Source organism: Callionymus lyra, chromosome 18 (genome assembly GCF_982586985.1).
Source record: "Callionymus lyra chromosome 18, fCalLyr1.hap1.1, whole genome shotgun sequence".
Taxonomy (NCBI): Eukaryota; Metazoa; Chordata; class Actinopteri; order Syngnathiformes; family Callionymidae; genus Callionymus; species Callionymus lyra.
The window spans coordinates 10,940,635-10,954,597 of NC_141835.1; the positions used below are offsets into that span (position 1 = coordinate 10,940,635).

The following is a 13,963-nucleotide window of genomic DNA, read 5'->3' on the forward strand; positions in this document are numbered from 1 at the left end:
GCATATCAAAAATCCTTTTACATGTTTATTATTTTTATAATCTTTGTATTTATTATTATTATTATTTCATTCATCCCTGAAATTATTTTATTTTGGGCATGAAATTGAAAAATGTAATATTATTCTTTATAAAAATGATATGTAGTTACAACATTATTTGAAGATTAAAATAATTGCCAAAATGAAATAAATGGGAAATGAATACTAGTTTTTTGGGGGGTTTTTTGGTGCTATAAAATGTTGTTTAGCTATATTGTTCATAAAATTTTGTTGATTTCTTTAGTTTTATCCATTTTTATATTATCGTTTAAGAAACATTACTGTTCAAGAAAATACACAAGGAATAAGAGAAAAACAAATTCAAAATATATTATTTTTAAAGTAATTGTAATAATCATAATATAGAAATATATATAAATAGACTTTATATGTACATGATGCAGTTTTATTTCTGTTTATTTTCAAGTGCTGTGTCCAATGTACAATTATCTGTTCTATTATATAAATAATATTTATTTATTTCTCTCGACACAGATTCCTGCCGTCAGAGGCTTCCACAAAAGACCTGGAAAGGTATGATTTGACGATGATGAGTTCGACATTTGTGTTCCAGTTCAACTGCTAATAATCCCCCAAATTGTGTCTCCAGATCATCATACATGAACACGAGGCGTTCGAAGGCGACGCCTTTGAAATCCAAGGCGACCTAGAGGACGCCACGTCGCTGAAGCTGTCGCCGGTCATCTCCGTCAGAGTCATCAGAGGATGGTCGGTGCTTCATGACGCCCGCAGTCCTAGAGAGAAGCTGATCCACTCTTTTCCTCCCTGAACAGTTGGCTTCTGTACGAGAAACCAGGCTTCCAGGGGAGACTGATCGCCCTCGAGGAGGGTCCCACGGACCACCTGGTCAACATGTGGGCGGAGGAGGAACCTCTGCCCACGCCTGACCCGACGGGTCAGCCGGCGCCTGTTCCCAAATCACCGATGGTCATCGGATCTCTACGACTGGCAGTCAGGGTAAGAACCTTATCAGTGTGTCGAGTTAATCTCGAACTACATCGAACCAGGAAACGATCTTGTTAAACACATTGACATCAATATATAATCCAGAAGCATGCTGGGACATTTTTGGCTCCAACCCATTGTAGTGTTGGTATATCCTTATCATCTATTAGTGACCCTGATGCCAAGGAGTTTAAAACAGTTGATAATGGGACACAAATACCATCTGGATCCACAAATAATTTGAAGGATTTGCCACTATGTCATGACAGTCTGGATGCAGAGCTGCCGTCTAAGGACCCTCGATCTGCACTCTAGCCCCTACTTTGCAGACATATATCTGCTCTCTCAATCCAGTATCCTGTTTTGCAAACAACTATCTGCTCTCTCAAGCCTCTCCAGGTACTCTCTAAAACCCCTACTTTGCAGAGCGCCAGCCTGCTCTCTCAAACCATGGTATAAGTGCTCTGGAAATTAGATAATTTCTGTACTGGCAGGACGCCGAGGGCTTTGAGGGAGAACTTTACGTTTGCAAAGTAGGGGCTTTAGAGAGTACCTGGAGAGGCTTGAGAGAGCAGATAGTTGTTTGCAAAACAGGATACTGGATAGAGTGCATTGTTGCCTCTTCTACTGTATTATGTGTGAGCAAGTTCAGGAACATTACTGTCGCCTACTTTCCTGTTGAAAACAATATTTATATTGCTAGAAATCAATCTAATAGCAGCCTGAGCTATAACACTGTGGTTGCTAACTTAGCTTTACAGCAGAAGATGTGATTATTTAGCATGTTGCTAGCATTAGGGAGGCTCAGGGGCCATTTGCAGCCCCCCCTGACTATATTTATGTGGCCCCCTCATGAGGTCAAAGATTAAAAATGTTTCTGATGATCTATTTAATTATTTATCTCGTTCACTTGATGTTCGTTTGATGACTTTTTTTTGTCTTGTCTTTGGCGGGGGAATATGTTTGGAAAATAAAGTGTTTCGAAATCATATTTCTAAAATAAATACCAAGACAGTAAAATACCTATTTTATGATGTCATAACAACATTATAACTACTTCATTTTTTTCATTTGATTCTTTTGTTCGTTGCAAGATATGTATAATATAATAATATATACTTTTTCTTTATAAAAATGAATGCAAAATTATATAATATACCATATAATATACCATATTATACATCTTATATTTTACTATGTCCTTTTTAGTCTTCCTTTTCCCATCTTATTTTAGCTCCTTTCATTCGTTTAGCTTGATCGTCCATTACTAAAAGTCACAGTATAAAAATGTGGCCCCTGTGGAAATGGAATTGCCCGTCCCTGTTCCTGTGGAACATAAGCATCATCCTTGAGGACTTAAAGATTTGTTTTAAATAATCAAACTTTAAGAATTAACTGGTCTGCGACAACTTTCAGCATTTGATGAATGTTAAGCTAGGTTAGCATTTGTTAGCATATCAACTTTCTATATGTAATCTTAGTAATATCTCATTTTATAGTTAAAAAAATGTTGTATTGTCGATTATTTTGATGCGTGATCATATGTTTGTCGTTCTACAATATTATTAAAACGATATCTTGTTGGTCAGGACTACGCCTGCCCCAGAATAGACCTGTTTGGAGAGGTCAATGGAATGGGAAGAGCGATGTCGTACTGCGGCGACACGGTTGAGATCGGCTCCTACTTGCATCCGCAGACCACTGGATCCATCAAAGTCCACTCTGGAGTGTAAATACATCCACTTATCTTCTTTTTTTCCTCAAGAATTCTGACTTTCAAATTCTAAAACAGTAGCTTTGCACTGTTTTCTTAAAAATCAAGTAAATGAACTGACTTTTCTTGGACTTTTTCCAACTTCAAAGCCTGAAAATGAAACAATAATCAAAGTCTTACCGTGTCTTCAGCTGGCTGCTGTACAGTGATCCTGGATTTGGCGGGTTTGTGGCCGTGCTGGAGGCCGGAGAGTACCCCTGTCCAGAGGCCTGGGGGTTCCCGCAACCCTTTGTCGGTTCAATCCGACCGCTGAGAATCGTAAGCTTGAGAAAACATTGACGTTTTATAACTAATATTACAATGTTTAATGTGTAATTTTTCAGGGACCAATCAAAGTGGAGCATCCGAAGGAGCTCAAGGTGAGTTTATGGATGTTCTCTTTAGCAGTATTTTCAAAGTTCTGTGCCAAATTATTCTATTTATTTTCTACTTTAATTACCCGAGGTAGTTGAATTAGTGTGTGATACACCGCGTTGACCTGTAGGTGTCAGTGTTTCACCCGTTGATGGAAACTTTTGCAGGCGATCTTGTTCGAGAAACCCGACTTCGCCGGCGAGAGCGTCGAGGTGGACCAGGAAGTGTTCGACTTGAGCGAGGAGTCGGAAGAAGAGCCGAGCAAGAAGCTGCTCTCGACGGTGGGGTCTCTGAAGATCCTGGGGGGTCTGTGAGTAGAAAGTTCTCCGTCCCGTCGGATCCAGAGTCTGTGTTGTAACTTGTTGTGATGTGGTTGTAGTTGGGTGGGCTACCAGGAGGCGGAGTTTGAGGGGCAGCAGTACATCCTGGAGGAGGGGGAGTACCCTCACTGCAGCGACTGGGGGGCCTCGGAGGAGGGGCTTCTGTCTCTGCGACCTCTTCTCTCGGTAACTGTCGCTCACTTTTCCTCCATCATCGATTCAGTCTCAAGAACTCGCAACCAGAAATGTCACTTTCTTCTCTCCAGGATTTCATGACGCCGCTCATAAAGCTGTACTCCGAGAGGAACTTTGACGAACTGGGACTCAAGGGGAACGTGATGGGTCCGGTCCTCAACACGGAGGAGATCGGTCTGGGGTTGAAAACTCAGTCTGCTAACGTCACGTCTGGAGTGTAAGACGTTCAAACTTCTCTGCATGAGGAAATATAGGAAGATAAAAATGTTTCCCGGGATCTTCGCCACTTCTTAGGACAGTGGACCAGAGACGGCGATTGCATACATTGCACCTTTTTTTCCCACAATACCGTATTAACCATATTCAGCAGCACATTATCAATTTAGTATATTTTTTTAATTTAAATTGAGTTTTTTTTGCATTCAAATTATATCTTTTAAATATCATACCTAATTTGTGGTTCATAAATCAATAAAGTGTGTATAAAATAAAAATACGAACTAAATAGACAAACATGCAAATATTCGTAGTGTTTTAAATTAATTTTATGTGTTGCAATTAAACTTCTGTGACAGACCGTAGCAACAGTCATTTCTTCCTCCGTGGCTAATGGAAAAATTAAATCCCGCGGCGATGACTGAGGACGAGAGGATACAGTGACTACAGCAGCATTTAAAGCTGATGTTTGGACATATTTTGGTTTCAAAACAAATTAAATCAGTTACGACTTCATCAAGAGTCATGTGGTCTGTAAATTCTGCAACAGTACTCGGTTAAGTACTCAACAATACTACAATTATATTTACTACAGTACAGTATCACTATATAAGTCGTATCGTTGTCCCTGTATCGTGATACGTTTCCCCATATTCTTGCCAATACACACTCCAGGAAGACTTTTGTCTACACTGTTGCAATTACACTATTTAACCATGGAGGGCGCCAAAAAAGGACATTTCAATTGTTGATTTTTTTAAGGAACTTCTCTCGTCTCCTGCTGTAGGTGGGTGGCGTTCGAAAAGGCAGGATTCAGCGGCGAGCTCTACGTCCTGGAGAAAGGTCTCTACTCGTGTCCGGAAGACTGGGGCGCGTCCAACTACAAGATGTCCTCCATCCAGCCGGTCTTCTGCGTAAGGACGCCCCTCGTTCATTTATGTTATCTGCTCCGTGATTTATTCCTCTTCTGGATTACAGGATCCACCGCTGAGGACGCCGTTCAAGGTAGCGTTGTCTTCTCGTCTCGTGGCGACGCGTCTTGTTGCTCACCCGGGTGTGTCCACAGGTGCATCTGTTCTCCGAGCCGGACTTCAGGGGTCAGCAGCTGGTCTTGGAGGACAGCGTAGAAGCTCTGGAAGAAGACTTCCAAGTCAAGTCGTGCAGGGTTCTGTCGGGAAGGTAGGTCTGGTGATGAGGATCCAACCGTCACGGACCGATCTGACCTCGGATTGAAACGTGTGTTCCAGCTGGATGTTGTTCGAAGGACACCAGTTCTGCGGAGACATGTACCTGCTGGAGGAGGGTCAGTACGCCAACGCAGAGCTCATGGGGTTCAAGTCTCCGGACTCCAGAGTTCTCTCCGTACAGACTGTCGGTCAAGTGAGTGTCCACGCTCGTGTCCCTCTTAAGTCTTTCTTGAACATCCTCCATGAAGCTCACAGGTCCTCCACCTCCTCATGAGCGTCTTCAACTTCGACTCTTCTGTCTCTTCTTTCGCACTCTCCTCTTTTCTATCTCACCGGATTTGAATTGTCTCGCAGGAGTTATCGCTTCCCTCCGTGGTCCTGTTCAGCAAAGCCGCCTGCAGGGGGCGCCGGCTGGTCTTCAGGGACGGTGCCATCAATTTGCCGCACGGTGGATTCGATGCACCAGTGCGCTCCCTAGTGGTGGAAGGAGGAGTGTAAGTGACTGAAATATAACACTTCAAAGTTAATTAAAAATGTATGTTGTTGTTTTTTTAATTAAAATAAAGCTGTGGCTTGCAATTATATATATATATATATATTATTATTATTATTATATTTATTATATAATAGTGAAAAGACTGTTAAAAATAGAATAATTTAAATATGGAATGCGAAAAATAAAGCTTTTTTTGTATTATATTGTTTTAGCTTCTTTTAATTATAATAATCTAATAAATCATAAATCAGGACTTATATAAATATATATATTTTTTTAATTTAATTTATTATTATTTCTAAAGGAAATTTGGTTAAAAGGTTTTTTTCATTGTTTTAGGTTTTTCTTTTTCTATTTAGATCAAATAAAACTTATTATTTTATATGACAAGTCAATTTCTAGGCACAATTTTTGTGACTTTATATAAATCTATTTAATTCCGCAATTAAAAAAGAAAAGCTAAATTAAATTAAATTTCCCCCTAAAATGTACTCTTAATATAGAGAATAACTGAACATCTTTACATTGATTTCAATGGAAGATAAATCTAAGGTATAAAATAAGTCATTATCAGGCCTTTTTAAATATAAATATTATAATTGTTATTTTTTATTTTATTAATATTTCTGCAAGTAAATATGGATGTAAAAAAAATGAAAACTAAATAAATAGTTTTTTTGTATTGGTTTTGGATCGAAATAAATCTTACAAAGATTATGTACTTATTATTTAATACACATTTAAATTTTGACATTTATTTGTAAATGAATCAATTTAATTCCACAATTAAAAAAGAAATGGGGGAACAAACTCTTGATGTAAAGATTAAGGAAAGAGCTTTACTTTGTTTTCAACAGAAGATCAAATTAAACGGCTACAAAAAAAGTCATAAATCAGTTTTCAAACTAGACTTTGATCTCATAAACACAGGCTGAGACACTTTGCCTTAGGTCTGACTTTGATGAATAAATGAAAACGACAGGTGTTTTCTCCTCCAGGTGGGTTCTATACGAAGGCAGTAACTTCCGTGGGCGGCAGGTTCTGCTCCAGCCCGGCATGGTGAGCGACTGGTACCAGCTGACGGGCTGGAGCAAAGTGGGATCTCTGCGTCCGCTGATCCAGGTACAGAGCACTGAACGTTAACATTAAAGTTTTATTTTTTTTAATGGTTTTTAATTCACGTGTTTGACCAAAAGAAACCTGCGAACGTCCGTCTACGCAACAAAGAGACGGGAGGCTTGATGTCTCTGAGCGGAACCCTGGACGACGTCAAGCTCATGAGGGTCCAGGCTCTGGAGGAGACCGGAGGCGTCGAGCAGGTCTGGCTCTATCGAGACGGTCACCTGACCTGCAAGGTATGAAGAAAAATCCTCTTTCGTTTGAAGTCGTTCGCTCGTGTTGATTCACCTGAACCTGTCGTGTGTGTTCAGCTGCTGGAGGATTGTTATCTGGAGACGTCGGGCACCGTGATGATGGCCGGCTGCAGACTCTGTGTGTCGCCCGAGCAGGGGAGGGAGAACCAGCTGTGGAACGTCACGGCGGACGGTCGAGTGCACAGTCACCTCAAGCACGACCTGGTGCTGGAGGTCAAAGGTGAGAAAAGCGTTGGTCGCATAATGTCGCTTCCTTAGATCTTTTTGCTGGATCCATCTTTTTGGTTCTCAAACCCCCCAAAAAACAAAAAGAACATGAGATATTTGATTTATTTTCGATATTTTATTTTAAGGGTGATGCAGGTTTTATTTCGCAACAGCGCCCTCTGCTGGTGGATTATGTTTTACACCAAAAAGAAGCCTGAATGAAACAAAAATAAACATAAAAACGTCCCGTAAAAAACAAAAATAATAATTTTATATATATGTATTACTTGAATGATCTAATTAGTTACTTGGATATCTTACTTAAGCTACCAATATAAAAACAATATGTTTATTTTAATTATATATACAGCATATTTGAAAAACTTTTATTATTATTATAAGGAATATAGTTTAGTTTAGAAAATGCAAATTTAATATATTTTATTTTAGGGATATGATCAAATAGCTGTTTCATGTATTATTTTAAATATAATTTATATTAATATAGTTTTGTTTAGTTACAAATAAATAATAATGCAAAAAAAATAAATTGAAGGCATTTAATACTTTTTTGTATTGATAGGACGAAGCTTCACGAAACAGTGTTATGTTGTTTAGAGGTCAGTAGGTGGCGCCATCAGTTTAAAAATCATGTGATGTTTCATTCGAATAGTTGTTCAAAACATGGGAAAATGGTGCAGAGACCGCCATCTAGTGGACAATAATGACACTGTTTCATGAAGCTTCGTCAGACCATCATTATTTATTTTGTACTACAAGATGTTTTTATGTTTATATTATTTAAGAAAAAGTTCATATTACTTAAAAAATAAAAAATGTTTCTGCGAAAATTACCGTTTTAATGCCATTTTAGTTTTATATTGTCATATATTTTTTTTAAAGTGTCATTTTTTTGTGTTGCAGGAGGTCATCAGTACGACAAGAACCAGGTGATCCTGGGATCGTTCGATGACAGGAAGTTGAGTCAGTGCTGGACTCTGGAGGTTCCCTGACCGACCAACGCTAGTTTAACTCCTTGACTGTTTAAAGACAAACGTTGGAACATATTTTAATGTCCAGCAACATCACAGTGAAGACGTCAAGTCTTGTCACTCGCCGGTACTTATTTAGTTTGTTCTTGTGCATAAATGAAATGTGAACTGTATCAAATGTATCAAATGAAGTGTTGCCTTCGCTCCCAAAGATCTAGATTTTTCTAACTGTACAGTTTTGATATGTTTTTAGAAGCAAAGATAGAACGACGCTGCCCCATTTTGTAAATATGTAAAAAAAACAAAAACTGTTACAAAATAAAATGATAAAACACATTCGTTGACCATCGATGATCGTCGTCATGTATGTGAAGTTTCATAATCGCAGGTAAGAAACACTTTGATATCAACATGTTTTTATTTACAGGTGCAACAAAACGTCAGTTTAATCATTAAAAATCAAACTCTGGGATCGATCACTAACTTTCCTCCGGACTTTTGATCTGAACCACCGTCTTTCCTCGGGCGTGACCTTCCTCCAGCTTCTCGAAGGCGTCCGGGACTTGAGAAAAAGTGAAGACCTGGTCTACGGCGGCACGGATCTGAGAAGAAGAGATTTGTTTGTTTCTTCTTTCTTTTTTCAGATTCGATGTGGAAGGATGAGTATACCTGTCCGGCGTTGACCATTTCAGTGATTTCATCCAGAGCCGGACCGCTGGGAGCGAAGAAACCCCAGCGATAGTGGACGCCCTTCATGAGGTGCTGCAGGAAGTCGACATAAAGTAACTTATATTGAAAAAATGTTTAATATGTTCTGTATTTATCTCTTTGTGATGTTTTATGCAAAAATACAAGTTCTTAGCTAAGCTAATTTGTGCTAAGCTATGTTTATGCTTATGGCAAAAGAGTAAAATAAGGCTGCTACAACGTATGAGTAATGTCTGTTTTATTTATAATTTACTCAAAGTAAAGTGTAATAAGGTAATTTATTATTGTTTTTTTTTTATTGATCTCGTTTTATTGCTATAAACAAGGTCTTAGCTAAGCTAATTTGTGCTAAGCTATGTTTATGCTCACGGTGAAGGAGTTGAATAAGCATTGTTTGAGTAATGTCTTTTTTTTTATTTATAATTGACTCACATTTAAGTATTGAACTTCTACAGATATAAAGGTAAGTTATTGGTTTTTATTTGATCTCTTATGTTTTAAATCTATAAACAAGGTCTTAGCTAAGCTAATTTGTGCTAAGCTACGTTCAAGCCAACAGCAAAGGACTACATAAAATGTATGAGTAATGTCTGTTTTATAAATAATTGATAACAGGTAAGTATTGAACTGTTAATGATAAAAAAGCTAAGTTATTTGTTATTTTTAATTTAATGTATCTTCTGGTGTTGTTTTAAAGCCATTAACAAGGCCTTAGCTAAGCTACTCTGTGCTAAGCTACATTTAGGCTAACAGCAATAGAGTTAAAAACAGAACGCATGTGTAATGTATGTTTTATATATAATTGACTCACAGTAACGTATTCAACTGTTAATGATAAAATCCAAGTTTTTTGTTATTTTTAATTTAACTTCTCGTGTTGTTTGATAATTTGTTAATAACAAGGCCTAAACTTAACTTTATTTGTGCTAAGATGCTTTTATGCTATTAGTGAAGAAGTTAAAGACTTATTAATTAACCATTTGTTTAAACTTAAATTAACTTTAATTTAAGGATGTCTTATCATTTATTAAACATTTTATTTCTATGTTGTCAAATATGTTGTTTTGATGCTACAAACAATGACGTCAATGAGCTACTTTTGTGCTAAGCTACTTTGAAGCTAATAGTAAGAAAACGTGAAGATTCTTTTTTCTTTTTTTATATAATTCTGTATTTTATGAACGCTTTGAGACAATTGTGTATATTTAAGTGTAAAAAACACTTTAACAAATATTGATGTAATGTATGATGTAATGATGTCATTATTTCAGCTGTCTGTTAAGCTAACACGTTCTCATCACTTGCACATAAAGAAGATGAAGATTAGAAACTGGAAAGTGTTTTTTTTAATTATTATTTACAGAACAAACTTTGAATTCTAAATGAGAGAAGTGAATAAATAATAGTTCAGGTTTTTACTTGTACAGTTAGGCGTTGCCACGGATGCGGTTTGTGGGATTTATTTTAAAAGGAAGTGTAAACATTGTCTGCGTTTGATGGTTAGAATGGAAAAAGTGAGACTTTGTTTGCTATGACGCACTTTTTTTTTTTTTAACTAAAGAATTCGTCAATGTTTTCACAAAATGTAACAAAAAACCTCTGGTCTATTTTTCCCACACACATGTGATATAAACAAAAGATCGCTCTTTTTATTTACTTTTTATTTAGCTTAATGTGACATGCATGTTTTCGCCACTAGGTGTCAGCAAAGCTCGTTGCGAAATCTTTTTTTATATCGTTTTATAAAACATTGAGGTTGATTTTAACCTAAATATAATGATAAAGAAATGGATAATTATCTTTATATTCATGTCGAGTCTACATAAGAGATTAATCATGTGATTTTATTTTGTTTGTGTTCAGGGATGTTGACACACACACACACCTTAAGGGCCTTGGTGGCCACGGTCGCCGCCGTCTGCAGCATCCCATCAGCGACACCCAGCAGGTCAGTGTTCTGCAGGAAGGGCGTCACCAAGGTCACGTACTTGGCTCCGCACCACGGCTTCAGTAGACCCAGAGCCCAGCGCTCGTGGTCACCGCCGATGTTATCCAGGATCAGGTCGAACCTTCACGGCGAGACACGGAAGATAGAAAAAAAGGTTGTCAAGGTAGGAATTTGTCGAAGTGTAGCGAAGAGATCTTACTTCTCTGAGGCGGCGAGCGACTCCTCGACATGTCCGGTTGTGTAGTCCACCACGGCGTCTGCGCCCAGATCTCGAACGAGGGTCTCTGCACTCTGGGCGCAGGTGACGGTCACGTGTGCGCCCCACGCCTTCAACATCTGCACACACTCGTGAATGTTATGTCAGGGTCAAGGTGACCCAGAGACCACAAAAGGAATACCACAAACATAGTTTATCTATCTATCTATCTATCTATCTATCTATCTATCTATCTATCTATCTATCTATCTATCTATCTATCTATCTATCTATCTATCTATCTATCTATCTATCTATCTATCTGTCTGTCTGTCTGTCTGTCTGTCTGTCTGTCTGTCTGTCTGTCAGTCAGTCACCTGGACCCCTGAACACAAGGGTCAAGGGTGTAAGAAAATATTGATACACTTAAATATTATTATTATTGACCAAATGAATTCGATTTTTCAATTAACTTGAAAATATTCACAGCTTTGGTTCATTTTTGTGTTGCAATTAAACTTCTGGCCACTTGATGGCAGCAGTCATTACGTCAATACTACACATAAATATTTAGTTACTACAGTATAATAATATATTGTATCGTATTGCCCGATTAGATTAGATCTTATTTTGTTATACCCTTTTGGAAATTATATTTTTTCCCAATACACATCCATACTTTTCGGCAGCAAAAGAAATAATGAAATTCAGGCAGTGACTGAGGACGAGAGGATACAGGGTTTAAAACAGAATTTTAGACATATTTTGGTTCCAAACTAATTAAATCAGTTACTACTTCGTCGAGAGTCATGTGGTCTGTAAATTCTGCAACACCAGAGTCAAGTACTCGACAATACTACACATATAGCCTTGTTACTACAGTATCAAAATATGTCGTAGCGTTTCCCCTGTATCGTGATGATAGCGATTCTTCACAAATATCACAGATTCTTCACAAATATCAGATTCTTCACAAATATCACAGATTCTTCACAAATATCACCTGAATAGCAAACGTTCCGACTCCTCCAGAACCTCCAAGTATCAAAATCCTAACAGCGAGTGAAAAACATATTTTTTTTAGTTCCATCACAATCATGGCTTTCAATTACATACTTCACTCACCGCTTTTTACTACAGTTGTCTCTGTTGAGTCCACCGGTGTTCACGATCGCAGACCAGGCCGTCAGCGCCACGTAGGGAATAGTCGCCGCCTCCGTGTGGCTCAGTGTCCTTGGTTTGAGGGAAATCTTACGTACAGAAAGTGAAAGAAATAACTAATCGATTAATCTTGATCTTCTTAGATTAAACTCCCCTGACATTAATTCATGTGTTTTTAATGGACCGCAGGTAAACAAAAACTGACCACACTCATTAGTCGATCCATAACGCACTGCAACATTCAAAATTCTAATAGAATGTAGGTTTAAATCAGTTTTTTATCAACACCTATAACATGGCTTTCTTGGTAACAATCTTTATTTGTATTTTTTTTATTATTTAACACTCAAACTTTGTTTAATACCTTTTCCTTCTTTTCATATGTCAGTTTTTGTAAGTTTTTCTTGTCCATGTTGAACAGATTTAAGAAACCCTTAATATAATAGCAATAGCATTTGAGCCCATATCGTTTAGATTTTAATGAATTGTAGACAACAATATGGCATTATTTCTTTGTTACTTCAGTATTTTTCCACATTATATTTAACCCTTGTGTTATCTCAGGGTGAAGGTGACCCGAATGCCCGAAAACAAATGCATTTTTGGTAGGTAGTTTTCTCAAAGTAGATTAACGTTAAGTTTGTGACTAATAAGGATGTTTTTAATAGTTTTTAAGATAAGATAAGTAACAGAGAATATTGACGTCAACAAAGAAAACTTCATCAGAGTCGTACTTCCTGTTATAAGTTAAAAACTTAACTTAGATTTTCAAAATACTTTGGCCCCTTGTGTGAATCTATCGACTTGTAAGAAAGTAATATTTGTAAAGCGCTTTTCTAGACCAGGGTCACAAAGCGCTTAAACAATCAAAACAATACCTAATAAAAATATATACTTAAAAGGTCAGTGTAAGTAAATAGACTCTTATATAAGAGGGTCGCGCTCACCTCGTTGCCACTGACGACCACAAACTCAGCGAGGGTCCCCTGTTTCCACGGAGGAACAGCCGCCCACACCTGAGAACGAAACCAACGTCATAAAAAGCTGCTTTTCTAAGCATAATAATTCATGTATTTGTCACATTGCTAATTTGCAATTCCTCAATTCAGGGGCAGTTTTATGTACCTCATCTCCCTCCTTGAAGTACTTCACGTCCACCCCGCACTCCATGATGACCCCCGACACATCCCGACCCAGTACGAGGGGGAACTCTTGGCCCCTCATGTTCAGATTGAGGGGGTCTCTCTTCATGGCCAGAGACGCTGCACCATAACCACCTGTCACAGATGCAAGTATCAGATCAATATGGATTTATTTCTTTCTCCAGAATAAATAGATCAAAGCAGAACTTTATGAACATTAATACGTGTTTATGTTTAAGTGAATAAAAAAGTGAAAGTAAAAGTACCTCTCATGCTGACGTCAATGGGGTTGAGTCCTGCAGCGAGCACCTTGACCACCACCTCATTGGGGTAGTTGATGACGGGGAAACTGGCGTTTTTCGTGAACCTCAGGACCTCGTTACCCCCGTATTTATCCAGGACCCAGGCGGGCATGATGGTCCTGCAGGATCTGGACGAACCAAAACTCCTGCCCTTTGACACGTTCAAGCATGTTGCCTTGATACGAACTAACAACCGTTCAGTGTTTAATAACCGATTTATTAACCTCATATTTAATTTATCGCGGTGTAGAACGTTAACCACTAAATGACATTTAGATCCACCGGCGGTGAGGACACATGATAGTTCCCTGTCATAAAAGTATCAACAACACACTTCCGGGTGTAACACAGCGTCATTCGATTCTCCGCCAATCGGAACAAAGGATG

At 38.2% G+C, this 13,963-nt stretch overlaps 2 protein-coding genes across 3 annotated transcripts in view; one reads left to right on the top strand and one right to left on the bottom strand.

Moving 5' to 3' along the window:
* The window catches only part of LOC148060440 (uncharacterized), a 43,507-nt gene extending 35,052 nt beyond the window's left edge, over positions 1–8,455 (top strand). For both annotated transcript variants that reach the window (XM_087779224.1, XM_087779225.1), the window contains 18 exons: positions 535–573; positions 650–768; positions 834–1,017; positions 2,595–2,734; positions 2,911–3,037; positions 3,103–3,138; positions 3,301–3,443; positions 3,513–3,639; positions 3,720–3,865; positions 4,652–4,778; positions 4,843–4,869; positions 4,931–5,043; positions 5,112–5,244; positions 5,406–5,545; positions 6,546–6,669; positions 6,744–6,902; positions 6,978–7,140; positions 8,052–8,455. In XM_087779224.1, the coding sequence (XP_087635350.1) occupies positions 535–573; positions 650–768; positions 834–1,017; positions 2,595–2,734; positions 2,911–3,037; positions 3,103–3,138; positions 3,301–3,443; positions 3,513–3,639; positions 3,720–3,865; positions 4,652–4,778; positions 4,843–4,869; positions 4,931–5,043; positions 5,112–5,244; positions 5,406–5,545; positions 6,546–6,669; positions 6,744–6,902; positions 6,978–7,140; positions 8,052–8,140 (2,136 nt within the window). In that variant the 3' untranslated portion in view covers positions 8,141–8,455. The remainder of the gene's footprint in view (positions 1–534; positions 574–649; positions 769–833; positions 1,018–2,594; positions 2,735–2,910; positions 3,038–3,102; positions 3,139–3,300; positions 3,444–3,512; positions 3,640–3,719; positions 3,866–4,651; positions 4,779–4,842; positions 4,870–4,930; positions 5,044–5,111; positions 5,245–5,405; positions 5,546–6,545; positions 6,670–6,743; positions 6,903–6,977; positions 7,141–8,051) is intronic.
* Positions 8,456–8,551: 96 nt separating this feature from the next.
* Positions 8,552–13,890, bottom strand: rtn4ip1 (reticulon 4 interacting protein 1). The gene is made up of 9 exons (XM_087779820.1): positions 13,541–13,890; positions 13,258–13,409; positions 13,080–13,148; positions 12,097–12,221; positions 11,975–12,023; positions 10,975–11,111; positions 10,713–10,896; positions 8,789–8,881; positions 8,552–8,721 (listed from the first exon to the last, which is right to left on the bottom strand). Exons 1-9 carry the CDS (start codon positions 13,803–13,805, stop codon positions 8,599–8,601), a joined length of 1,197 nt encoding a protein of 398 aa, XP_087635946.1. The 5' UTR covers positions 13,806–13,890; the 3' UTR covers positions 8,552–8,598.
* Positions 13,891–13,963: the final 73 nt, after the last annotated feature.